General features: G+C 43.4%; 2 protein-coding genes across 2 annotated transcripts; one reads left to right on the top strand and one right to left on the bottom strand.

Annotated features, from left to right (window-relative positions):
- Positions 1-352: 352 nt before the first annotated feature.
- Positions 353-12,666, top strand: ttc38 (tetratricopeptide repeat domain 38). The gene is made up of 14 exons (XM_062389896.1): positions 353-479; positions 1,482-1,559; positions 1,649-1,730; positions 2,432-2,603; positions 4,098-4,271; positions 5,944-6,019; positions 6,325-6,444; positions 6,544-6,603; positions 6,854-6,892; positions 7,399-7,480; positions 9,029-9,194; positions 11,095-11,254; positions 11,714-11,787; positions 12,102-12,666. The coding sequence occupies exons 1-14, from the start codon at positions 450-452 to the stop codon at positions 12,187-12,189; spliced, it is 1,401 nt and encodes a 466-aa protein (XP_062245880.1). The 5' UTR covers positions 353-449; the 3' UTR covers positions 12,190-12,666.
- tspan33b (tetraspanin 33b) lies at positions 12,650-27,529 on the bottom strand. The gene is made up of 8 exons (XM_062389897.1): positions 27,362-27,529; positions 22,849-22,906; positions 22,375-22,502; positions 22,136-22,210; positions 18,640-18,735; positions 18,075-18,203; positions 14,489-14,650; positions 12,650-12,830 (listed from the first exon to the last, which is right to left on the bottom strand). The coding sequence occupies exons 1-8, from the start codon at positions 27,455-27,457 to the stop codon at positions 12,762-12,764; spliced, it is 813 nt and encodes a 270-aa protein (XP_062245881.1). The 5' UTR covers positions 27,458-27,529; the 3' UTR covers positions 12,650-12,761.

Raw genomic sequence — 27,529 nt, 5'->3', positions numbered from 1 at the left:
GGATCAATATTTGGTCCACGAGGTAAATCGCGGTCAGATTTACTGTGAAACTTCCATAAAGTCAACAACACTAGAAAACCCGCCTCGGGACAAAGAGAAGCCACCGTGAAATCTGTGACGCCACAAACTCTGAGAAGTGACGGCGCGAGGGAGGAAGCTTCACAAAACAAGAGACGCGAATAAAACCGCACCGACTCTTCACATTTCAAACACGCACATCACACTCTCAGGAAAAACGCAAACGTAGAAACACCTGAAAACCTCTACACCAGAAAACACGCAATGATTTAGACGCAGCCAGATACCCACCAGCCGTGTCTAGTTCATGCTCTTATTCTGAAAAACGGCTGTGCCTAAAGTTGACTTCCGTTGGAAAGCTGCTTGACACGTGCAGTTATTCCAGCTGTCTGGTAGAACTTCCTCCAGATGCTTGAGACGATCTTTCAGACATGATCGCGTCGAGCTTCAGGGACTGTGAGGTCAGTGTGTGTGTGTGTTCGATGCCCAGGTGTTCGTTGTGACCGGAAGTGCTTGTTGTCTGCAGGTTGCAATCGAGAAGGCGACAGGACGCGTTGAGGTCACCTGAAGACGAATTTGGGAGATTAGACCTAAAAACAAAATGGGGGGGGGTTAAACCTCAGAAAGTCATAAACAACACAGAATATTTGAGTGACAGTCTACCAGAGGTGTGTAGTTGTGTGTTTTTATTTGAACACTTTCAGGATTGAGTGATCACAACTTCACTCAGGAGGTAAGAAAGTGTTATTCTTTAGCCTGACGTTGTCAGACTCACAATTCTAGTCAGAATGTGCCCGACCAAAAATGTTGTGGGCGGGGCTAAGTTCGTCTGGCATCCAGGCTAGTTATTCTTCATCTTTAGGCTTCAAAAACAGGTTTACACATGTTCACGTGAGTGGACTAAAGAAATCTGTATTTAACAAACCAATTAAATAAAATAATGTAAAAAACTATAAATTAATATATACAATAGAGCTCGACAAATCCAAAACCCAACTTAACTTACCGTCTCTAATGTACTCTTGAGGTTTACTCTCTAATATACTCTCCTGTTCTCCCTGCAGAGAATACACAGTGTATTATTTCCCAGCTCCCCAGCCACTTACATAAGCATCTAAAGATTTTTAAACTGGATTAATGTCAGAGCACACCCGTCGCAAATATGAAAAACTTCTAAAAATATCCCAGAAAACCTCCCACCCGGGCAAGCCAATTGATTTAGGGTCAAAGATGAAGTATTAAATCCATCAATACCCATGCATCTGCACGAAAAATGACTTTGGAATATCTGTCCACTGTAGTGACCTCTACGGGTGAAAGGATTAATAAACACCTAACGTAGCACAGTTTTCACAGTAAGCCATCTAACTGCAAATATGGGGATTCTCCACCGTGATGAGACTATTATGTGTGAAATCCTAATGAAAGTTGTGTTCTTATGTGTGGTTTTGTGTGTGTGACAGGCCTGGAGGGCCGAGGGTCTTGAACTCTCCACCACCAGTAATGAGGCCTGCAAACTCTATGACGCCCTGCTCACACAGGTGAATACTCTCCTACACGCTGTCACTCTGCACCATGTTTCACTACGTCACAGTGAACTACATCCATCTTTGTCTCGTGGGGCTCCTAGTATGTGACCTGGAGGAACGATGAGACCCTGGGAGGATTTGAAGGATGCATGTCCGCCCTGCAGACGGCCGATCCTAACTTTGGTAAATATGCTGAGAAGCTCTTTCACAATAAACCTCGCAAGGACGCAGCACTTTAAAAGGCGATAACAACACATGTGCCAGAATCATTGGTTTTCGTCCCACAATGAGGAAATTTGCAATATTTCACCAGCAAGAGTCAAAAATATGCATCAGTTAGTAATAAGAAACAATACTTAAGTATAAGGAATATAGAAAATATAGGAGCTATAGACAAATCCACCAGTGCCATGATCCAGGTACAATGCTTTTCATTGTTACTTAATGGATCTGAGCTGTGAATGTCCCTCTTTTATATGTGATAGTTAACATCTGGGTAAAGGTCATCGGGTTCAAACCCAATTTAAATACATCCATACTACAAAAATGAAACGAACAAATGTGTTTCCTACTTCCCCTTTGTCATAGTCTTTGATAAAGAACAAAGCAAATGTCTTAACTTGTAGTCTGCAGTGGGTTTACAAAGTGATCCCCATTTTTATCAGGGGGGCACACGATGGGGATGAGACACACACACGGGCACAGCTTCAGCAGTGATATATATCTAAGCTCTGCTGTTCAAAAGGAAAAACTTTTACAAGTGCACGCAAAGTTTTTAAGTGTTTTATAGTGTTCTAGTGTGGCAGTGAGTGCATATGATGTTTCAAGTGTTTTAAATTACTGTCCACGAAGAAAAGAGCTGGTTGGATTTATCTCCCCTGCAGTAATGGGACATGTGATGAATACCGGGCTGGATCTGATGTCCACGGCGATCTCCCCCCGGCTGAACGAGCGCCTGGCGAGTGCCGTGACTCGCACGGTGGAGCTGGCCAGCAGCCAGGACATCACTCCCAGAGAGAAGCTCCATGTCAAGGCTATGGAGCTCTACTCACGTGGGTAAGAGTCAGAGGCTGGCTGTTGAAAAGTCAAAAGAGAGGGGAAGGATTTGTCATGTTAGCCCCAATATTTCATCTCAAGGTTGTTAATATGAGTTAAATTTCCTTTTTCTTCTAATGATAACAGAATGCACAAGTCCCCATTGTGTTTCTCATGTGCACAATGGTTCCTTTCAGATGGAGCAGTAGTTGTTGGATGATGGGAACATTCATACTGTGCAGTTCATCCTCAGGAATCTTAAGTCAAGTTATTGAAGTGTATGAAATCATGACTGTGAGTCAATGTGAATGAAAACTTGTAACAGAAAAACAAAAAATAAAATTGTAAATAAATCAAGAAAATTTCAAAATTGCCCAAAAAAGTATTATCTCACAAACAATTCGCATTTTCCTCAAAGTGTGATGGACTATACAAATATAATATTGAAAAAACACACTGAAAAATAAATAAATTTTGTATTGTATTCTAATGTTTTACAAATGTTTTAACTATCAAAGATTTATATTTCTTTCTGGCCAAAGTATGTAGATTCTTTGCTGCGCAACTCAAAATAGTATTCAACCGTTTGCTTGTGAAGTTTCTAGAACTTGACTGAAGATGACAACAGCAGACACACAAAAATCCAACAATTCAGTCCTGTTCAGCTCCAAAACCAAGTCACAAGGTCAAAGGGCGAGACACATATCAGGACTTATTTACAATGGAAGAACCTCTGGGTCTTTTTTTACTCGAGCCAACTGGAGAAACTGGGCATGCAGGGTCAAGGTCAGGAAGGTGATGGAGAACTCAGCTTCAGAAGAACCTGCCGAGAGGACGAGCATCCCAGCGTCACTCCACCAGTCAGGCCTGTATGACAGAGCCTATTGACGGGAGCCACTTTAAATAAAACCCACAGCAGCCCCCTCGGAGTTCACCAGACGGCAGTTAACAGACTCTGAGGCCTTGTTTATTGCTCACATTATCACACGTCCTGGGTGAGTCCATCAGAAGAGAGTTCACACCCGGCTTCTCACTTCCCTGCTCTCTAGATGTATATACATAAATATATAAGTAAACATATACATCATTGCGGTTTGTTGTTTTTAATAGTCGTATTGAATCAATATTCGGGCTCATCAGAGCGTTAGCTGTGTTCGTTATCATGCCAGAGGAAACTTCAGAAGACTGAAGACTGTGTTTAATCCATTCATCAAGCAGCTCTTTGTCTGTGTCCCCTGTCTGGGAGGCGATCACATGCCTCAGAGCCCCAGCAGTCATCTACACAGATTGTGACACAGTCTCACAAGTAATGTTTCTATTCTCTCTGCAGTGTCTTATTTGCATTTATGGAAATATTGAAGGCATTTTTGTTTCTTAATAAAGTCTTGCAGGACTCTTAATGTTTTGCAAGCGCCTCACATTCCCTCCACTCAGCAGAAAGTGCGATTCTCATTGAACATTCCTTCTGTGGTCCTTTCACGACGCGTCTCTAACTGTGACTTATGTTCCTTTCAGAGCTTTTCAGAAGGCCTGTGACGTATGGGAAGACATTCTGCTTGATCACCCCACTGATATGCTCGCCCTCAAGTTCGCCCAAGATGCATATTTCTACTGGGGAGCCAAGACCCGGATGAGAGACTCCGTGGCCAGGGTGCTGCCTCACTGGAAACCAAGCATTCCTTTGTCCAGGTACAGAAAGCAGCACTTTACCGTTAGACTTCAGCATTTTGGGGCAAAATCATATGAAAACTAGGTCTTTGAAACAAACATTGACTTCACATGTCATGTTTAAACAAATGAAATTTCAATTCCTCACTGGAAAGCAGGTAAGAATTGATTTATTAGAGAAGCATAGTGAGACATAACACTTTATATAATTCATAAACTGTGCATATAATCATAATGAGCTTTCAAATCTCATCACACCTGCTATAAACCACCTGCTTGGCACCAACCATCAAGTGGACATATTTAGCAAACAGCTAAAGAGCAAGAGCTTCACAGAGGAGATGTCAAATTTAAGTGCAATGACGTTTGATACTCAAAACCACAATATGTCTCCTCATTGATTAAAAACTATAAAATACATGATGAAGCACAATACGGGACGATATAGTAAAATGTAAACCTTCCTCTCACATTGCAGTCATTTGCTTGTTGATGGTGACACTCGAGGGTTAACGGCAAACTAATGATGGTGTTGACTTTATAAAATTCTAATTAGGGACACTTGCAGCCTGCCACACACACACAAACACACACACACACTCTTAATCCACTGTCACACTTTATTTATCATAACAATATCTATCAAATTATGTCTCATTCATTACAAACATGCAGAGATTCCCCCAGGGGATTAAGTTGAGTTGTAATAGATGATCATGTATTTAAGGAGTGTCAGTCAAAAATTAGAAGATGGATTATTATTATAATATGCTGATTTAGCACAGCACATCCTTTGTTAATGTGCCAGTTTAATACAAATTGTCAACAATAACTTTTATGACCTTTAATAAAATAAAATAAAATTCTATCTATATATAGACAGATAGATATTATTATATATGTGTGTTTGTTGCATTTATGACATTACAGAACGGCAATAAAGAAAATTGTTGACATTTTATTGCTATTTCTACCTGTTCCAACAATGGAAAACACCAAACTCTTAAGAAGAGAAGAAGAAAATACACTGGCATAGGCCTACTTTAAATACATTAAACACAGAACTGTGCAGGCCTGTTTTAAGTCGGCGGGTCCTGTGTGTCCGCTATCTGAGAGCAAACTCACACTCACACTCGTTAAGTTCAACCTTCATGAAAAATATGCGCGACATGCACAACACTACACAGGAAGCCGCTGCAGAGGGCTGAAGAGCCGCATGTGGCTCCAGAGCCGCGGGTTCCCGACCCCTGGTTTAGGTGAAAGAAAAGGCAGAACCCAAAGTGAGGGAACATGGGAGCCGAGATACCAGGTGGGTCAGGTGAGAAGTGATCCTGAGCATTGAAGACAGGTTAGTGTCAGGTGAGTCAGGTCATCAAGACAAACCCAAAGGGGACAAAAGAGGACGGGTTCAGGTGGCCTGTAAGCAGAGAGGTGGCGGTAGAACAGGTCTTTGTGAAGCTGAGTGACTGATTGAGGGCAGGTAGAGAGGAAGTGGTGGGAATGCAGATCAGAGGAAGTTCCGTTCAGGCAGGAGCTCACACTGACAGGTCAGAGCAATCAAACACAGAACAGATGATAACATGAGTGCAGACATACAGGCCGAACCAGAACCACAAACAAAAACCCAACACTAATAAATCCATCGTAAACGAGCAGGGTTTAAAGAGTTGTTTTGTCTCACCTCTCCTCTCAGTTATCTGAATGGACTGTATTCCTTCGGCCTCCTGGAAACTAACTTCTATGACCAGGCGGAGAAAGTGGCGATGGAGGTGAGACTCTCTCCTGTTGGTTCCGTGTTAAACTCTTTGTCTCTGATCGTCTCAGTTCGGTGGAGCGATAAGCAGCAGAGGAGCCAAACCCTCGGCAGCTCATGAATCCTCTCTGTTGAATGTGTGAATGTGTGATACCTACAAAGCAGCCGTGACACGAGGGTCACACAAATAACAATCAAGGAACATCTTAGACAAGAATGAAAGACTGGGAGTTAAGCGAGCCCAGTATTTCTGAAATGTCGTTTTACTTTGGTGCAACAAACACATCTCCTCTCTTCATCTGTGCTCTCTCTCCGGGGCAGGGCCTCCGCCTGACTCCAGACGACGCCTGGTCCGTCCACTCGGTCGCTCATGTTTATGAGATGAGGGCAGAAGTGGACAAAGGTCTGAAGTTCATGGAAAGTCGAGAGAAAGACTGGCAGGTACGAGTGATTAATCTTAACGATGAAGCACGTCCCAGTAACCCAGTCCCCTCAATCAAATTTACAAATTGAAATACAACATGCATTGTTTAATTCCAGGTCTCTGACGTCCTGGCCAGTCACAACTATTGGCATTGGGCTCTGTGCTTCATCGAGAAGGTAAAGTTGATAATGGGTTTTCTCAGTCAAGCGAGTAGTCGGCGGTGGGAGTGTTTGTGGAACTTGTATTTACGATATCCTTTCCCCTCGGGGAATTTGAAGTCTGCAGTTGATTATATCGGGAGATTAATTTGTGTTTGCATCCGCGCTACGTGATCTGTAACCCCGGCTTGTCTCTCAGGTGTGAAGTCTTTTAAATTCCTCCCTCTCACCTCCTCTTCCTCCTCTTCCTCCTCTTCCTCCTCCACAGGGGCAGTACGAAGCCGCGCTGCAGATCTTCGACTCTCAGGTCAGTTTGTGTCGAAGGGTTTTGCATCAAAAAACCTTGATGGTACACTCTGCAGGTTTTTTTTTCTTATTCTTCCCATGCATGTACCAATACACAGGGGATCTGCACTAAAAGCAATGTGTTTTTCCGGTTAACCTAGAGGGCAAGTGTGAACAAATGGAAGTCAAAACACACACACCGGCCATTTCAGTGTCAACCGACGAAGAGGAGGATGGTTTTATATTCGCTCTAAAAATACTCGAGCCGACGTGAGAGTGAAGCTCTTTGATGTCCTGCAACCGAATACAAGAACATTTCATAATGTTACTCAGGGCCGACACGAGTCTTACGTAAAGTTAGATGATATTCATGAATGTTTCACAGCTCACGTCGGGGGAATCCAGCAGAAACATGGAGATGCCCCTGTTTCTTTTTTTCCTCTGAAGACGTCGTTGTGTGGGAGGCAGATGTTTGTTACGTCCTTCAGTGTTCAAGGTGAACAGTGAACATGTGTGTGTTTCTCTCAGATTTTCAGACGCTGTAAAGCCTCAGGATCCATGTTGGACATTGTGGACGCCTGTTCACTGCTCAGCCGACTGGAAATGGAAGGTGAGCTGCTTTAATAACATAGGAAATCACAATCAGGCTTAATCCTTGTGTAGCACTTTACATACAAGGATAATAATCATAATAATGTATTTATAAAGCCCTTTGACAGCAGATAGTTTAAAAAAAAAGTAAGTATAAGAGAAATAACAATGTGACAAGGAGGCCAGACGCCCACGCTTAGATGGTTAGTGTTCAAATAAAATGAATAAATAAAGACCTGTGTCACATGAAAACTTGAACACGTGAAAGCAGTAATATGACAATTAAAACAGTAAATAAAACTAGTAAAATAAAAATTGAGAAGATAACAATAAAAACATGACAGCAAGTCTATAAAAATGGGTTTAAAGAGGTGATTTGATGGAAGCCACTGATCCTGCGAGCCTTATCTCCTCCAAAGCCTTGATGGCAAAAGCACCTTTTAGTTTCCAGCCTCCACTTTGGAACATGCAAGCAGGGATCGACCTGAGGATCTAAGGCTGCGTGCAGGAACATCAGGGTTCTGTGATGTGGCTTGGGGCCCGGCGTGCTTTCAAAGTGATCAGTAAAATCTTAAAATCAATTCTAAAACGGAGAGGGAGCCAATGGAGAGAAGCAGAACCAGTGAGAAGAAGCTGAGCTGCTGCGTTCTGGACTAGCTGGAGGCGGGAGAGAGACTTTTGGCTGAAGCCAGAGAGGAGCGAGTTACAGTGGTCCAGTGTAGAGAAGACTGGTTTGTGTAGGAAGTCTGGTTGTGAAAGTACGGCTTTGATTTTTGAAGATGACTCTGACACAAACGATGTAACACAAAGCACTTTACAGAATAAAAGCAATAAAAACAAGTCCCCTCATCCAATCCGGGCACATGGCGAGACGATATTAACAGGAACTGAGGACAGGCTATCAAGAGGTCTCATCAATTTGATATGAGGAAACATCAAAGGCAGGTAGAGACAGATAAACTGGAGTAGACATAATAATGAAATACTGAAAGAGATGTGAAAAGATAAAATAACAAAGATGAAACTGGACTCAGAAGAGCTCGTTCATCCGTCGAGTCCGAACTGTCGTCTTTATTTAACACCCTATCTCACGATGTTAAAGAAAGTTTTAACAATTCTCCATCCGCCCCCTGATCCGTATTCACACCCAAAATGTAACGGCCTCTTCTCTGACCCCCATGTTCTCCAGGATCTTTGTGTCCATCTGTCCCACACATGGTGTCCTGGACCCCACTGATCAGAGTTTGTTCAAAATCGTAGGAAATGAAGCGTGTCACTGCTGTGAGATGCAAAAAACGTTATTAAGACGCTAATTGGCTCGGCAAAAAATAGCGCAAACATTTGTTAACTTGTTGTTAATGGGCTGAAGGGCGACTGCAACATCTGCTTCTGAGATGATTTAAAATGGTGTGAAAGTGAAACTGCGGAGGTGAGATAACCCCATTCATCACAGCTCATTAATCTGAAGCCCAGGTGCTGTGTCAGACATTCTTTATTCCGTTTAATTTGGAGCCTTTATGCTGCCTACCAGCCCGATTTGACGTCTCTGTTTCGGTGCATGTTTCAGGCGTGTGCGTGAAGGACCGCTATCGAGAGCTGCTCCAGATCACGCAGCCTCACACCGACGACCACGTGACCCTGTTCAACGACCTCCACTTCATGATGGCGTCGCTGGGAGCCAAAGAGAGCGGCACATCCCAGCGTCTGCTGGAGGGCCTCCAGGAACTGGCTAAGTAAGTCGTTGTCGTCCCCCCCCCACCCCCGGCTGCACACCTCGATGCTGCTTCCAGCCTTACGTAAGAGCCCGACCAGGCGTTATGTAAAGCAGAAACCAGGCTGAAGCGTGGGACGGCGAGACAGCGAGCCGACGCAGCCAGAGAGACAACCCGGAGCTGAGGCCCATCTCGGAGGCCGGGGGTCTTCCCTCCGCAGCAGATGTTGTGTGCGAGCAGCTGCAGCCTCTGTGGAGCTGTGTGGTCATAATATGTTCTGGCATCCCGGCCTGTGCTCTTAGTTCTGTCTCGCTCAGAAAAGCCACAGAAAAGCTGCAGTTTGAAACCAGTGCTTTAAATTCTCATGTTTTTCCACTGTTACATCATGTAACCCATGTCACTGGAGTTGTGGGGGGGGGGGGGGTGAGGCACTCTATTCCTAATTAAGACACCAACTGCTACCCCCCCCCCCCCCCCCCCCAACCAGGCAAGACGCAGACAGGTTGAAGCTTTGCAGTTATTTAATCCCATCATTCACATATACTGTGTCACTTGTATTGCCTTGGCCAGGAGGGATTGCACAGTTTTACATAATCCATATTTCTGACCTCGTGTTTTTACACTCAGTGGCAGCATCTCTCGGGATTAGCTAATCCCAGAGAAACCTCACGACTGGATGAAGTGTCTCGTAGTGAAGTGAATTCCTGCCTTTCACTGTTCGCTGCGGTAATACTCTGATACCCGCAGTGTGTACAAATACACCAACCTGGAGCGATCAAATACATTTAATGGATTTTTATATTTAAATATGGAAATGTAAATTTTTTTATGAGTTGAAATAACAGAAGGGAAAATGAAGAGGAGTTTAAATAAAACCTTAAGATTGTGAGAGTCATTATTGTTTAGATTCTCTATGAATAATTCAAATCTCTAACTTTAATTTCAGGAACCAAATGCATATTTTCTATGCAACTGATGTTTCCATTAATAAAGATAATATTTTAAACGTAGTATTTTGAGGAATATTAACTAAAACCTGTTACAAATCAACATCAGAGACACAAAACTGTGTCTTTTTCAGTTTAACAGGGTATTTACTACAACAGCACCAGTAAATGAACACAGATGCGGGTCAGCACGTGCTGCTGAGTAAGATATTACATCTTCCTTGTTTTTATGTGTATCGCATGTTTGGAGGACATTTCTGGGACTGTGTTTGTTAATCCTGCAAAAAACGAAGAGATCAGGGATTTAAGGGGATGTGAAACATGGATGTGGGGGATTTATGGTAAAATCCTCTAACTTCAAACTGGACTTTATTCTGCTGGGGGCCATTAAAAATTAGATAGTCAAGCAGGAGGCCGCTCCAGGAAACAAGATAAAGTGAAAATAGAGCAGGTTGTTGAATTGCTGCTCCTCCGTCTCGTCTGTCTTGTGTTGCTCCGGTAGAGTTACTTTAAAATCCAGTGTTTTTTAGTTTCCATCCGCTTCTCTCGCTCTGTGACCAGGCTTCCGTCTCTCACTCACCTTGGGTGTCTTCATTTCTGAGATATGAGATCTCAGTAGCAGCTTCCTTAGACTCAGTGGTCAGTCGGCAGTGAATACATCAAATACCTACTGCACTTTTTTATCTGTGCTTCCTTTCATCCATTTTACCGGCATATTTCTTGCATGGTATCTTAGTAAATTAGCAAAACACTAATTTGAAGGGATTCATCCTCCTCAGTTAAGATGCACACCCTTGTGAAAGTAAAGTGCACGAAGAAGTTCATACCAGAAAGTATTTTTATTCTGTGGATCACAGATTTATTCCTCCACGACTGTACAACCCATAAAGCATTGTGCCTTGAGAGCTAGTTTCTAAACCTTCCAACCCACGATACGTCTCTTTTTCTCTTCTAACCATTCATTTTCTTTGCAGGGAGCCAGGGGACAATCAGCAGCACCAGCTGGCGGGATCACTGGGTGTACCCATGTGTCAGGCGCTGATGGAGTACGACCAGGGCAACTACGGTGGAGCGGTGGAGCTCCTGCACCCGCTCCGCTACAGAGCCGTAGAGATCGGTGGCAGTGACGCGCAGGTGAGCTCCGCAGAAATGTGGTCAACTCGTCAAACTCAACTCCAGCTCTGTGATGCACCACTTGCAAGCTCTCAGCCTTGAGGCTTTATTTAGTTTGAAAAGGATCAATCACGTTGTTTTGTGTTTGTTTTCTGGAGTAAAACCCAAATCCCTGTTGAAGTGAAAAGAGGCCAGAGGTGAAGAACACTCTCCGTAAGAGCCGAAGCCTTCCAGCCTCTGAACATGTTCCATAGTGAGAGAATGTGTTGCACAGTGCACCAGTGTATGAATAATGAATCCGTGTGATGGATGCTGATGGATTTTTATGTCCTTTGTGTTCATAAGACCGTCCCCCAAGGTGCAACAGTTTACAGTACAACACTAAACAGAAAAACACAAAAGGAAAGAAAGACTATACACACAGTGCAGCGCTGGGGGGGAAACGTCTTTACTAATGGCTTTGTCCACTGTTGTTTTCAGAGGGACATCTTCAATCAACTGCTCATTCATGCAGCAATGAAGTCAGAGGATAAGCACCACCAGAAACTGGGAAGGTAATGCACAGCTGGGACTTCAGTCCAAACATAGGTTTACTTCACTGTTTCCCCATTTGCGTTTCCATATGGGAGAGAATAGAAAGTCCTTCCAGTGGGTTTCATGGCGATGCTGCACAGCTGCTGCCCACTCCTGTTGTCCTCCTCCTCCGCTGTCGCCTCCATGTACAACACTATCTGTCTATGCTCCCATTAAGTAACCGACATCGCCCGTCTGTAGCCCATGTTGCACTTCCATTATTGATCAGTTTAGCCTCTCAGCGTGTACTCTCTCTGAATCTGTGTCCGCCTTGTGTTCTGCTGAATCCCTCCAGATGTCTCCTAGTGGAGCGTGATGCCGTGAGGCCGAACTCCCCCCTGACGGGTCGCCTGATGCAGCGGGCCCTGGCGCTCCACGTCTAGCAGGACCGCGAGGAGCCCAGAGCGGCTGCTCCCATACGAGGAACATCAAAGTAACATCAGCAGACTCAGAATCTCATGTGCCCGTGTTTGGTTCGAGGGGACTTTAGTACCAGCTGTTGTCAAGATGGCTGAATTCTTCACAGTTTCCAATGTAGAGCATCTTTTAGATTACCCCCCCTATTAAGCTTTGTTAATGACGAGTGTAAACTTAATCATGTGCAACATCCTTTTTTTAATTCTTTTACCGGAACTGGCTTCTCTAATCTGTGCAGATGTCTGTGACTATGTTCCTCTAATATGTATTAATGACACATTCAATTGAAATGCTTTTCATGTCAACAACAAAACAAATCTATAAATAAACACTTTGCATGTGAGGGTGTAACAGAATAAAGTGCATCACAAGTTCAAGAAAAAGAAATGTACTCAAAACCATTGCAGATTCACTGTAGCAATAAATAAAAAATAAAAAAGTCAGTCCTTGTGTGAGTTGTCTTCTTCCCTCGTCCTCCCTCTTCCTCCCTCTTCCTCTCCCTCTTCCTCCCTCGTCTTCCCTCGGCGTCGGGCCGCTCTCACAACACTGAGGTAATCTCATCTTGGATCTGAGAGATCAGGATCTGGGACAGCACGATCCCTGCAATCTAGAGGACAGCAGCTGCCAATTTAGATCACAGAGCAGACTCCTGGTAACTCTACATCCTGTGCAGAGCGTCTCAAAGTGCTGCACTGCTCTGTCTGCACTGGGGACAACACGTTGATGTGAAATGAGATAAACATGTTTGCGTACAGAGGCTCGATGGGATTTCATTGCCTTGCTCAATTACCAGGCTCCTAACCCTGATAACACTTTGTATAGCGCTGCTCATAAAGTGTTTTTTGTCGCTGCGACAACACACATTTGGTGGCAAACGCGCCTTTTAACTGAGCTGTTCAATAATTAAGCGTCTGATTTAAACACGTCTTGTTCTGCAGACAAATCAAGTGATGGTGTTTAGCGAGGATGTGCCAGACGAAAGAAAAAAGGGGACAACTTCATCATCGGCGGATTTACTGCAGCATCAAAGCAAACAGGAATACTAATGCAATTGTTTTGACAGGACTCATGGGTAATTCACGTGCCCCCCCCCCTCGGCAGATTCATCAGGGACCCAATCAGGCCGATATGAGCACGAGACAGATCGAGCTGAAGAACCCACTGACAGAGCTGCTGTGACAGTACCTGAATCGTTCAGATAGGAAAGCGGACTAATTATTTAGAGACGGCCCTTGATAAGCGCTAAGGTGATTTCATGGCCAATCTAACACATTGACTTGAGTTATTAGCGTCGCTTCATGCTTCGGGAATTTGAGGTTTGCTCAGTAGATGGAGGTTGAATCTTCAGTTTCCTTCCTTTTCCTCTGGCACGTAAATCTCACATCCTCACGCACGCAGGTCAAAACCTCACCTGCACATTAACCTGCACTTTCGATTCCAGGGCGGGGCAATAAATGAATAATGTGCAGTTAAAATTTCATCGGCCCATTGTGCCCAGTTATTGCCGTCTGTGTGTAACTCTATATTTTTGAATTAGTTATATTCCAGTGGCCTCACATTAACCTGAACAACCTGTTGGTTTCTCTAAGGAAAGTTTTTTTTTTATTCAGTGTTTTATTCATGTTGACTGCTACACGCACAATCTGGTTACGCCTCCAGTTGATGCTTCTGTAGACGTGTGTGTGTGTCTATCTATCATTGTGAGGACGTTTTGGCTGGTCCTCACCAAGTCAATTGGCTGTTTGAGGGTTAAGACTTCGATTTTAGGGTTAGGGTTAAATTTAGGTGTTAGTTGTGATGGTTAAAGGTTCAGTGTGTAGAATTTAGTGACATCTAGTGGTTAAGTTGCATGTTGCAGCTCAATAATTCTCACATCACCCTCCACTTCCAAACATGAAAGAGCAACTGTTCAGTTGTCATTAAAACTCAAAGGTGTTTAGTTTGTCCAGTCTGGGCTACTGTAAAAAAAAACATGGCTGCCTCCACAGAGAGGCCCCACTCCCGATGGTAATAAAAGTATTTAAATATAAAGGCTCATTCTAGATTAGAGAAAACATCAAATTGTACAATTTAGATCAAACACACTAGTGAAAATATCACAAGGATGATTTTATATTAAATTTCTAATAATAGATCCTGTTCACCTAGACACACTGGACCTTCATTATGTGAGTGTGAGAGACATGCATGTGTCTCTGTGTGTGTGTTTGTTGACTTGTTACTACACAACTTGCATGAACAAGTGGCTGCACCTGTGCCAGTTACCTGCGGCAGTGCCAGTCCCAGAGCGAGCGCCCCCACCAGCAACAGATGAGACTCGATCCACGTCACCGCCCCGTCCGCACAGCCCACCGGGTAGATCGACTCGTTTGCCTCCAGGTAGGTTTGGGTTTGAACCCCGAAACCGCACATGGTGTTAATCACGGCCTGTGGGACAGAGCGACAGAGCGACAGAGAGAGAGAGAGAGAGAGAAGGTGACAGATTGCCTTGATTGCACCGACCTGAAGCACTTTAATAGGAAGCTGTCACCAGCTGCTGTCTCACATCTCCTGCATTATTTCACATTGACAGAGATATTAACTTTGTGACAGCCGAGGGAGAGTTCAGTGGAAGCCTCGCCAACTGCAGAGACTTGGAATTCAAGAGACGGAAAAAAGAGAGAGACGACATAACTGCATCAGTTTGATGTGACAGGGAAGATGTGACTGTCCCTGAGGTAGCCGCTGCAGTAGCAGGCTCCGAACAGCAGGTCGCAGCACTGCTTCAGCTCCAATTATGATTAATTAATCGATACCCCCCTCCCCCTGCACACCCCCCCCCCCCCCAAAGTCATGTAGCAGAAAGCTGCTTTGATATATTTTCCGTGTAGCATGATGTATAATCAATATTAGTGTGATGGATCTGCATGGAGTCTTTAGTCTTCCATCTTTACACTGGAAGGAAGTGTCAGCGGTGACTTGCCGCGCTGAGGGTGAGAGTCAGGGCATTTCTTTGTGTGGGGGGGAATCTGCAAACCCATGATTACACGATTACACTGAGAACACTATTAACCTGCTGTTTGTGTTAGAATGCGACCTTTCATTTCATTATTTTGTTACATGCATGTGCAGACGGATGCGTTTGTGTGTTGATTCCAGGTACACAAATACATAAAACATTCATGAAGGAGGAATTGAATTTGGAAGCAGGCAAAGTCACCGCTGACAATTCTGCTGCAAAGGTTTGTGGTGTTACTGTAGGCTGCAGGTCAGATAGCATGTTAACACTCTGCATAGTGTGAATGGGTTGACTGCATTCGAGTCAGCTTGGGAACTCTCTCGCTCTTTGCCGATGCAGATACTGCAGCCGGATTTGGTTTAGATTGAAGTCCGCCTCCGGGAGCTGTGTCTGTGTCAATAAGAATCTTGCAAAGCAGTGTTTCAACCACAGGAACTTTCCCCAGGAACTAGGAACCAGTGTCTAAATTGAGTTCCAGGGGTAAAAGGCCTTCGCTTGGGGGCAGTACTTCACGTAAGCTCAGGAACCTTTTGGTTTGGGGCTGTTTCATTACATTAAAGTCGTTTTCAGACACGACCTCCCGGAGGATGTGCTGAGATTCGGCTCCAGACTTTCTCTGGAGTTTGCCTTTCACACATGAACAGCGCAGCAGGAGGATCTCTGCTCAGACGGGAATTAGGGCATCGGGTAGCGGAGCAGGCAGAAGCAGAACGTCAAGGTTTAATTCCGCTGCAGAGATCACGTGTTGGTGTTTACAGCACATCAACACCGGCGTAAGCCCCTATCACCAAAAACCTGCTGTGAATCCTGCAGAGGATATCCTGCTGGGTTCTCATTTTGGCTTCTCCAGACTTTCTCTAGGGGGGGGGCACCAGAGAACATCTGCAGAGTACAGTGCATGTCTGAAATGAGCTTTAATCTATTAGTTCCGGTATCTTGATTAGACTGTTAACAGTGACTCTGTGGTGGAAACGCAGCAACGTTCAGTTCACTGAATAAAGTTCCTGCGACTAAAAGTTTCTGCTGCTCTCGGTTGAAACGCAGTTTAACAACTATTTGTTCCATACTGGTTCGTAAGTGTCAGACCAGTTACCCACACATCCAACAGCCTGATACCAGCATCAGTTTGTACCTGCAGGTGTAGACATGTGGATGAAGCCTCCAGGCAAAGAAATTACTGTCTGGTACGACGGATACATGGATTCACACAGGTGAGGTGTCAAAACAACCAAATATGTGACTGTTAATCCAGACGTTAACTTAAATAAAGACAGAAACTGAAATAAACTTGAGCCGGATAATCACAATTGACTTTGCCAGTTCCTGTTACTCATTCTGGCTGACAACTGAGTTCATGCTTCGCCGATATCTGGTGGGAGGGTGTATTTTTGTTTCAGTTTGGCCTCATCGATCAGCAGCGAGCGATGTATCTGTCTGGCCGATCTCATTTCCAGTCGACCTGGGAGCAGCAGTAGTGGTTGTGAAGAGCAGTCGTCGGTTTTCACATTCATCAAAGCAAACGTATTGATCGAGGAGACGCTGTGAAGCCGACTCACACAAGCGGGCGCAGCTCTGTGATCTGGTCCACCGTGGCTGCTGGAGCTGTTGCTCCTGTTCCCATTATTCATGAAGCCGGGTTGCTAGCCAGCTGTGTAGGAAGATGATGTCCCCAGCCCTAAACCAGTTTGATTGTTTTCTCTAACTGGGAGTCAAACACTAAGGTATCATATCTATTCAGAATTTATTTTCTTGCATGCAGGTGACGCACATCTACATATCTACATTCGTAGTTCTCAGATAGTTATTATTGATTTAGAGGTTCAGTGTGAGATTTAGTGAAACCTAGTGGTGAAGTATTGTGTTGCAACTGAGTCTCCTCACCTCACCCTCCTCTTATAAACATTAAAGAGAACCTGTGGTAGCTTCAGTTGTTTGTCCAGTTTAGACGATTGTAAAAGAAACATGGCGGCCTCCGTACAGATGACCCGCTCCTGATATAAATATAAAGTAATTAAATATAAAGGGGCCATTCTAGGGTAAAGAAAACAACAATTCATACAATTTAGATGAAACACACTAATGAAAACATCTTCTGCCAATAGATTCCTTTCACCTGAATCTTGTACTGGCTGAACCCACTTAAAGATGTTCTGCATAAATAACACACCGTGTCCTTGCTGACTGATTCATCTACAGGTTTTTGCACCGAGCACTTTTAATTTGCTGCTTCACATTACTCAGCAACCTTCGTCCATTGCTACAGCATGCAGCTTATTGGCATTCAGTCGAACACCATCATTCTCTGAAGTTCTGACTTAACAGAAGTCATTAAAACTTAAAGAAAACCCTCAAAACCCTTTTGAAAGCTCACATTCACCAAATCTAACACGTATTCATTCAGCGAATTTTGTCTCACGTCCCATTCTCACACTAACTAAGGACACTTGGGCCTTCCAACTGGATGACAGCCCGCTGAACCTTTGGAGTCTTCTGTACACTTTGCATTATTTTACATGAACACAACACTTCACCACGGAGGTTATGCTTTAGCCCCTGTCTGCTTCTCTGTTCTTTTGTCACCAAGATTAAGCAAAAACTGCTGAATGGATTTCTGTGAAATTTCATGGAATAATGGGACACGGGCCCGGAAAGAACCCAACAAATTGTGTTGGTACAATTAAGACAATTGTTTTCATTGTTTTAAATATTGCAAAGGGATTTTTGACATTTTCCCAAGGAATACTTGTGTGTACTTATGTGCAGCTTGATTGAATTTAAGGGGATTGTTAGGTCTTGGGGGTGTTGTTCACTTTACTGATGCCAGTCTGTTGTGAGTTTGTAAAAAGTACGCACCTCTCCGGGAACAGGAGTGCAGCACGAGTAAGGTACAGAGCAGCGCTCGGTGCTGGGGTTCGTGTGGGTGCAGTTGAAGTACAGGTTCCAAGACCAGTCTGTGTAGTTGTTCCACCCACAACACTTGAACTGTGTAAAGGGAAGAGAAGAAGAGAGAGAGAGAGAGAGAGAGAGGGAGATAGAGAAAGAGGAGAATACAGCAGAGGTGTATATTTAGAAACATGCTCTTGCACTGGACTGTGTTCTGCCAGTCTGGTCTTCTCACATGGGAAAACTCAAGTGCACCTGTGCATCCATATGTTAGAGGAGAATCTCATGAACAGTCTCACAGACACATGAAGCACATGTTTAAATGCTGCGTCTCATTTGGGAAACCATCACCGAGGCCGAGATAACAAATACAAGACGTTCACCTCCTGTGGTCACTGGTGGCGGTTTGTCGGTTGAGTGCACAGACGTATTTAATGCTCCACAGCCTGTGATTCATATGAAGACTTATGTTGTGTGGTTAGCTACATGCGCACATACAGGCACATTCATTAAAGCGTGGGATTGGCCGGAGCACCTCTTTCTGGATGTAATCCATCAGGTTCTGCAGATCCAGGTCATCCCTGTAGTGCACGATGGCTTTCTTCACAAACTTTCCCAAAGCATCCCGAGTCTAGAAGAGAGAATACAGAATATTAAAGGGGTGTTCTGCCTTTTTCCTCTAGTGTGTTATATTTTTTTTTTTGTGTATGTTGAAGTTCTACAAAGTTTGATACTAAAGTAAAGTAAATACACTGTTCCTGAAGCTGCTAAAATACTTTGCCCGATGGGGCCCCACATTTGCATAATGGACGCCTAATGGGCCAGTTTGGCATGCCAGGTGAAATGAGGAGGAGGCCAACATTTCCTGCACAAGCTGGAAGCCGTATCACAAGATAATGGGCCAACTTTGCTGTAAACTCTTTATTTTGAGTTTCTGTCTACTCAAAATAAAGAGTTTCAGACAGAGGCTGAAAAGAGGAGCTGCAGCAGGGGACACTCTGAGGGCAGTGACATGTTTTCTGAACAATAAAGCATGTAAACGTTCAAAATAGAAAATATGAACCTGAATATAAAATATCTTCTTTAAATCTGCCACTTTTGTTTAAATTATTCACTAAAGTGTCCAGTTGAAAGACTTATTTCTATAACCAGGAAACTGTAAAAACATGTCAGGTCCAGTTAATTGGGATTTTTCCATTGGAGAATTGCTTCCATTGAGGGTTCGGCGTAAAGTCCTCTGGTTCATGTCTCAGGAGCATAATGTGGGATTTATCTAAACTAGACGGCCGAGGAGCAGGAACTCCTGTAGCAGTGCGTCGGCTGCAGCGGTGCAGAATAACAATGATGATTAAAGCAGCCATGCCTCCGAGATCAATGCAGGCGATGCATAGCAAACACAGAGCACATGTTCAGCTTCTACACTTCTTCAGCCGTGGCAGATGATTGCGTGAACTTCCCCATTTGTTATTATAATTGAGTAATTTTCATTAACTTGACTTGAGCTGAATAAATAAAACCTTGATGAAATATAAATGAAATACATGGATTTGATCGAACAATGTGTAATGTGTAATTTTCAGACTTTATGGTTAATTCAGATATTCAAACTGTGCTGCTTGTGTTTGCTCTCATTGTTTGTTGTAATTACTTCCAGAGTTTTATGAGGCCCCTGCTTTGTTAATATTTATATATTCTATTCTCACATACAGTATAAATAAAGTTTTTTAAAAGGTATTCGATGCAAATCTCCCTCTTTTAAAAACAAGAGGGGCCACGCTTCCCCCGACTTGAGTTCAGATGTAATGTATGCTAATGGAGGCGCTGTATGCTAATCAGCTGCTGAACTTTAAAATTTCATTAAGCCTGAAATGAACTTGTGTTAGTGCTTTGCTGAAGGCTCTCGGCATTGTTCGTATTAAAGGCTGCCGTAAAACAGGTTATGTTGATAAAAAAAAACGTGAGCTGTATCAAAATAGCCCAAAATCCGTATCCCCAAAGTCGTTTTACTAAATTTTTGTTAGGATTTTTACGGCTTCCCCCCCCCGGTCCCCTCCCTCTGTTTCGGTAGGCCCTCCGAGCCCATCGTCACACCTCCCCATGTCATTAGCGGCAAAGTCTCCTTCAAGGGATCTGTTGAAATGGAACATTTGGTTCCACTTTGAAGTGCCGGAGCATTTGAATCATTTAGCAGGGAAGGATGCTGGGAGGGTTGTTAAACTGCTCTGTTTAGCAGCAGGCAGTCCGGGCGCCGACAGGGAACACTGGGGAGACGGGCGGTAGTGTCAGACGTCAGACACCAAGCCACCACGCATCGGTGTCAGGGAATGCCGCCGCCACTGGCTGTTGTGTTTCCTATTCCCCACGGAGCCTTAATGCGATGTGACTGTAAAGATAAGTGGATGTTGAAAGTGATTGGGCGGGGTGGGGGGGCTTTCTCGTCCCTGTAGCCTCTCGATGAGACACCTAGGGGTCACATATGGGGCTCAGATGTGGTACCCAAGTGGCAACAGTAGGATTTATATTTTTTCTTTATAGATACGTTGAAGAAAATAATTTGTCACCCAAAATGATGTTTATTCTTCTTCCTCCATAGTTCAATTAAATTATACTGTTTATACGCAAGAAATCAACATAATTTACCATATTTTGGCAACAGGAAATGATGGAGTGCAGGCTCCTGTCAACAGCAGTGTTTATAATGTCTGCTGGAAATGAAGCTTCATGAAAATCCAAAACAGACGTCTTTCTAAATATTTACTGTTGGGGTTTTATTTTCTGCACATTTCAGTCGGTGTGTCTCTGAACCACCTGAAGGATTGTGATTGTGGCACTAACTCACCATATTCTCGGATGTGCTTAGAACTGTGATGCAGTGCTTTATGCAAATGGTAATAAATAAAATAAACTGCTTTGTTTTAATTTGTCATTAACGAAATAAGTTTGTCAGTTTTATTACAGCTTGGTCCTTAGCTAATACTCGATATTTGAGATTTTAGGTTTGCATTTAAATTGCTTTGTTTGGTTGATTAATGAAATAAACTTAAAAAATAAGTTTGTTCCGTACTCACAAAATAATATAATTATATTACTTAAAAAATGTCTCATCAACCGATGGTTTGTGTTTCTTGTGCAGTGTTAATATTACAAAAGGGAATAACCCCACGTTGTATTGAGCCCAAATTGAGCATTTCCTAGTGGAATCAGTTAAAGTCAGTGTATTGTAGAGAAGTAAATTGGAGGCTCTCTCTTTTCTTTCTGTCTTTAACAATGAAAGAACTAATACAGTACTTTTTAAGTGTTTATAGACAAACACACACACACTGATCTTTGCTGTCGAACTCCTGTGTGTCTGTGTGTGTGTGTTTGAGCGTTGTGTATCTGTGAATACAGTTTGGCTTAGATATTGACATAACATTCCCCCTGTGTGCTCAAAGCACAGACGTTATACAAAGATGGACGACATGACAGCTCCCAAAAGTGAAGCCAAATCATCTTGATATTGTGACATCATAGGCCCTAAACCCTGCCTCCCCATGTTAACAGATGGGACATGAACCAAACTGAAAAGCAAAAGTACAGGTCGAATAATCTTTTTCAGGTTGTATTTCAAACTGCTATTTCTGCGACTGTTCATATTTCCAGTAAGTTTGGCTTGAATTAGTTATATGATGTTATAAAATCAAGTTAAAACATGATGGCAACACCCGCATTCAGAATATTTTGGCTTTACTTGTGTTCAGCCGGTAGACGTGGAGACAAGTCGTCTATTTTTATGTCGAGTTTACGGCTAATTGTGTCCATCTGTGGATTCGAATGTATCTGTTCCCTCTTTGGTTTTATAGACCGCAGTTTAGAAATGTACAGAATGTCCGAAAGCTGGGAAAGAACACACCAAATCAATGGAGCTGATGGGAGAGTCATTCAGGCTCGATGCTGGTGTAAAGAGAACTAGAGATGGAATGTGACCTTATACTGACTTTTAGTGATACAGAAAATCTAAGATGGAGCACAGACGGTGAGGAGGCAGATACCTGATCAGAGTAGAAGAAGCCCATAATGGCTATGCCCAGCTGGGTGAGGAAGACCAGAGTCAGGCTGAAGGAGAACTACAGACAGAGGGGACACACATATGAAAAAACACAGTGTGACTGAAACACAACTGACTGTGTGAGATGTGCGACTTGGCTCTGGATTAGATGTGATTTAAGCTTCCACATCGGAAGCACAACACAGCCCCAGTGTTAGTGAGGTGTCTGCTTTTGTCTATTACTGTCTTGAGGAGGCGAATGTTCTCTCGCAGGGCTCCGATGCAGCCACAGAAAGTAATGAAGAACATGACCACCCCCACCACAATTAGGATGACAGCTGGGTCGATCAGGAACGTGTCCCGCACCGTGTCTGGCAGAAAGACAGGAACATAACAGCCTCTGTTTACTCGTCTGTCCTCCTCTGTTCCCGCTTTCACTTCCTAACCCCTCCCGGTACTGTTTTCATAAAACTGCATCGTCCCCTCTATCAACACTAGGCCACTTCCATTGCTTTTAATATTCAATGATCTGTTGCTGATCATACAGGACACATGGGCATAATCAGTGGGATGAGCCCATTTCATTATTTTTGTTGTATATTACTAGATCAAATATGAACACAATGAAGAAAAGATTGAGAAAATATAGTTGTAATAAAGGAGAATAAACAATTCCTCTAGAGTCTCTCATGTTGAAGAAGTGTGTCACATGTCTACCTGTAGCTTTCTGGACTTTAGCGTAGACCCCGATTGCAACAATCAACAATGAGAAAACCTGGGAAAGAGAGAGAAGTTATTATTTCAAAGAGACTTGGAGTTGTAGCACATAGAGCAGGTAACTTGTGCCTCGGCGCTGGTGGCACAGATCCCCCCTATCTGTCTTGTCAGTCAGGTTCATTCATGTGAACATTAGTGTTTATCTGGGGTCAAAGGTGACTGGGGTCAAAGATGACGTGGGTAACAGGTTGAAGGTCAAATCTCATTTTTCTCTAATGAATGCCATATCTGAGTAAAACATCCATTTTCAAAGGTCTTAATTAACTTGGACTCAAAGATGACCTGAATAGAATTTGGAGGTCAAGGTCATCTCATAAAACCCCTGTTTGCCTTGTGAACATGAGATTTATGGATTAACTGATTAAGATTTGTGTGCCCTCAACAAAAGATGTTTTCAGCCTCTGAAGCAAGAAATCCCAAGTTTGCCTTTGGGAAATTTCTTCAGGTTTTGACCAGCTTTCACATGTGAACTTGATTGGACTGTTTTCGATTTCGGCCATCAGAGGTCACGGTCACTTATTATGAGTTGGAAATAAAATGTTTTAGACTGAAACTCTGGCAAATCACTGCAGGGTAGTAAATCTAGTTTCTCTTCCCAGTGGCCAACTTTTTGCTCATGGTGGGTATTGTCATATTATAATTTCTCGACCTTACTTTGTAAAGCACTTTGAGATATTGTATATTGGTACTTGGGGATATACAAATAAAATGTAACTGAACTATTCCACGGACTGGTGTCAAACTTCTCAGCCAACTCTCAATAAGTTATTAATGTGTTTTTCTTCTTTTGGTTGGTTCTTTACTTCGCTGCTGGAAAACTTGTTGCGTTGAAGTTGTGTAGCTTGCCAGTGTGTTGGCTCTTTGTGCCTGAACAGACTTTCTTTGTGCCGTCAGCCGGGACAGGTTTGATCAGATCAACAAATGTCGAGTCTTTCCTCAGGTGTCGGATATGCAGAGCAGCTGTAGCCATGGCAATCGCATCAGTTTATGTGTTTATGATAAACAGACAGACAGATGGACGTCAGCAGAGGAGAATGTAACTAAAACATATGGATTGTAATCATATGAAATTGGATGGTAAAGCTCCAGAATTCAAAACTTTCTTTGTGCCTCATATAAGCGTCATCTGTGTGAATGTGACCTTGGTTTGAAAATCCAGATTACTTTCCTCTCAAGCTTCACTGAGCAGTGTTTAGTGTTTTTACAAATGTAGGTGGACGGGAGATAATTGGTTGTTTTCTTCAGTGTGTGTGTTCACCATCAGTGACAGTGATGTGTGTGTGTGTGTTTATGTGTAATTGTATCTTTGTCAGGACCCTTTAAGCATAGACGCTATACAGAGTGAGGACATTTTTCTCTATCACTCTATCAATGACCTGTTTGAGGGGTTGAGATTTGATTTTAGTGTTAGTGTCAATGAGTGTCCTCACTTCACGTGTGTGTGTGTGAGTGAGTGTGTGTGTGTGTGTGTGTGTGTGTGTGTGTGTGTGTGTGTGTGTTTGTGTGAGAGAGGAGTTCAGTGTGTTGATGTTTCTGAGACCTGCTCTGTTGGCAAAATAAAGAAGAAGCTCCAATTTTGTTAAAAAATATGAAACAGAATTCAAGAGTCTTCCTCAGAGACACACAGGAACAGAGAGCCCTGTGTGTGTGCGTGTGTGTGCATGTGTGTGTGTCTGTGTGTGTATGTGCGTGTGTTTGTGTGTGTGTTCTGTTACTAATGACAGTCCTTGAGGATGTGATGAAGAGCTGTTGAGGATGTTGACTTCACCTGAGCAGAAGCTGCACACTACAGCAGCAAAGAGGCTGAGAAATAGGTGGAATTAGAGCTTCCTGTTCATTGCATTGTCAACACTCATTTCCCTCCTTAGCTTGATTGGTTTTCTCACCTTGAATAACAATCTGCCTGGCTTGGCTTTCATTTTCAGCCTTGAGATTCACAGACAATCTCATGATTACTAATTGTGTGTCGGTGTGTGTGTGTGTGTGTGTGTGTGTGTGTCTGTGTGTGTGCGTCTGTATATATACAAAATGCATTTTGTTCGGTATAAACATAGATTTGTTTTGTTTCTGTCTGCATCATGTCTCTGGGGAAATAAGGATTCATGGTGCAATCATTTGCTATGAAAGAGGAGTAATGTCTTTCACGTCTAACCCCATCTTTGTCTCTTTCTTGTTCTTGAGCAGCAAATTGTTGCTTTGAAATTGTTGTGTCTCACTTCTTAAAACATCTCTGAAATGAATAATCTGTGTTGACAAGACAATAGTTGTGAAAAGACATAGATGGCTCCACGTTGTGTTTGGAACTGCACTGGTACGAGTTTGTTGGAAATGCAGAAAGAGATGTTGTCTTGTTGTGTTTGCACCAGCAGCTCCATTTGTCACTTTGCTACTTATGTGTGAATATGTGTGGGCAACACACACACACACAGGCACAGACACACACGCACGCACACACACACACACACACACACACACACACACACACACACACACACACACACACACACACACACACACACACACACACACACACACACACACACACACACACACACACACACACACACACACACACACACACACACACTTGTTTGTAATTCTATCTTAATGAGGACACTAATCAGCATTATGCTTTTTGGATGGGTAGCTCTTACCCTACCTTTCCAAACTAAATATAAACCATAACCTAACCTACACCTAACTCCATCCCTAATCCTAAAACCAAGTCTTGATTCCCAAACAGTGACAAAGTGGGGACCGGCCAAAAGGTCCTCACTCTCCACAAAAGGTCCTCACTCCGTAGGTTGAAGACTAATACTGGTCCTCACAAAGATAGCTGTACAAGAGCACAGACACACACACATGCACGCACGCACAGACACACACAGTGGATGTATTCCAGCTCTGTTTTCAGGCTTTTCAAAGGGATGAATCAGGCTTCTCCTGGTGGATTGTGTGCGGAGGTGAAAGCCAGCTGAACTGAGCTGTGGGGACAAAGGCCTGAAGGATTAGGGCTGCAGTGTTCACTTCTGAGCCTGTGTGAAAAAAACATAAAAATAGGAGAAAAGCAAGCAAAGCAAAAGTGAACACAAGTCGAGGGTTTGTGCGACTGCAGTTAAATTCTGATCAGTCACAGGGTTTGTCGGATGAACGGGGAAATGATGGAGACGTATGACCCCGTGTTGCGCTACAGATGTGATCTGTGTCCTTAAAGTCGTAATGTGGTCGGAAAGCGAGAGAGGCAGAGCTGTGTGTGTGTGTGTCTGTGTGTGTGTGTGTGTGTGTGTGTGTGTGTGTGTGTGTGTGTGTCTCTGAGATAGAGGGACTACCGTTTTCCCTCAACTAACTGTTGAGGGAAAACGAGCCTGATGGATGGTTTTCATGGCTGCATCAAAGTGTCTCTCAAACCTTTATATCCCTCTCTCTAACAGTCCCAGTTGAGTCCCGGCCTCTTTGTTGCACATCCATCAGTGGACCTTGTTTGACTTGAGCCCTTGTGCCCTGCAGACATCTGTGTATGTCTCTCGTGGCCCCCCCTCTCCGTCACATGACACCCTGCCCCACCTGTCATGTTCCTGAAGCAGTCGCTGGAAATCCATTTTTTTTTTAACGTTATTTATCACCACTGTTATGTAACAGTGAATATTCTGGAGACAATGAAACTGTCTGAGTTGAGGATGGTTTGGTAATATAATATAATTTATGCATTACGTTGAGCCTTGAATGGCAGTTATTAAAACTTGAATTTTAGATATGCATTTCAATAATTTATACATGCATTTTTTTTCAGTGTTAAACCAATCATTTATTAGTTATAGCTAAGTTTTTAAATAATTCATGCACGATTAAACATTTATTTATTCACCTATTTTGCGATCAAACCCCAATTTTTATCGTTTCATATTAGGAGCTGCTTTTTTCACCAGTTAGGATTCGTCTCGATCTTTCCACACGACCCCGAACAGCAGCAGAAATAATCCCTGCTGTACAAATACCTCACGTTGGGAATCTTCTACTGTTGATACAACGCTTTCAATAGCAGCTTCCCAGTAACATGACTTGACAGAACATATATGGAAACATTCACAGCGACAGACACACCCCAGCAGGGCTGCACAGTCACCGGCTGTTTTTTCTGTTTTCCTGTGAGTCAGAAGCCGACTGAACGCACCACTCACCATTTGCTGCGGTGATGCATGTGCAGTCAGAGTCCATATATAACTGGAGTAGATTTAAAATAGGCAGCAGCAGGGAGGCCGGCTGCCCCTGCTGCTTGCTGCTCCAGATACTCGCTGAAATACTTTCCCTTATCCTAAATGTACAAGCTACTTTTTCTGTCTAGCAAAGCTGACTTTTGGTCATTTGAATGCTCAGGAATATGAAGACGACTCGGTTTCGAGCTCAGTGTTTGTCACTAGTGGCTTCCCGGTGGTCGTGCAACTCTCTTACTCACCCAAAACAGGAAGCTGAAGAAGAAGAGGAAATATCTGATCCAGGGGTTGACGAAGGAGAACGTCTCAGCTCGGTTTAGATTCAGTTTCCTGTCCATTTTTTCCCCCGTTTTTAGGGTCTGGTGCGTAGATCTGGTTTTACTTTACAGATTGCGGCCCCACCCCTCAGA

Source organism: Platichthys flesus, chromosome 6 (assembly GCF_949316205.1).
Source record: "Platichthys flesus chromosome 6, fPlaFle2.1, whole genome shotgun sequence".
Lineage (NCBI taxonomy): Eukaryota > Metazoa > Chordata > Actinopteri > Pleuronectiformes > Pleuronectidae > Platichthys > Platichthys flesus.
Note: the sequence above shows the minus strand (reverse complement) of the source record. Positions and strands in the feature narration are given on the sequence as shown.

Bases quoted from the DNA above. Each gene is read 5' to 3' on its own strand.
- ttc38 (XM_062389896.1), top strand. From the start codon at position 450: ATGATCGCGTCGAGCTTCAGGGACTGTGAG. The intron at 6,604-6,853 runs GTAAAGTTGATA...CCTCCTCCACAG, and splicing joins CTCTGTGCTTCATCGAGAAG to GGGCAGTACGAAGCCGCGCT. The intron at 11,788-12,101 runs GTAATGCACAGC...GAATCCCTCCAG, and splicing joins CACCACCAGAAACTGGGAAG to ATGTCTCCTAGTGGAGCGTG.
- tspan33b (XM_062389897.1), bottom strand. From the start codon at position 27,457: ATGGACAGGAAACTGAATCTAAACCGAGCTGAGACGTTCTCCTTCGTC. The intron at 14,651-18,074 runs GTGCGTACTTTT...TCTGTCCCACAG, and splicing joins GCACTCCTGTTCCCGGAGAG to GCCGTGATTAACACCATGTG. The intron at 12,831-14,488 runs GTAACTGGCACA...GCTGTCCTCTAG, and splicing joins TGGGACTGGCACTGCCGCAG to ATTGCAGGGATCGTGCTGTC.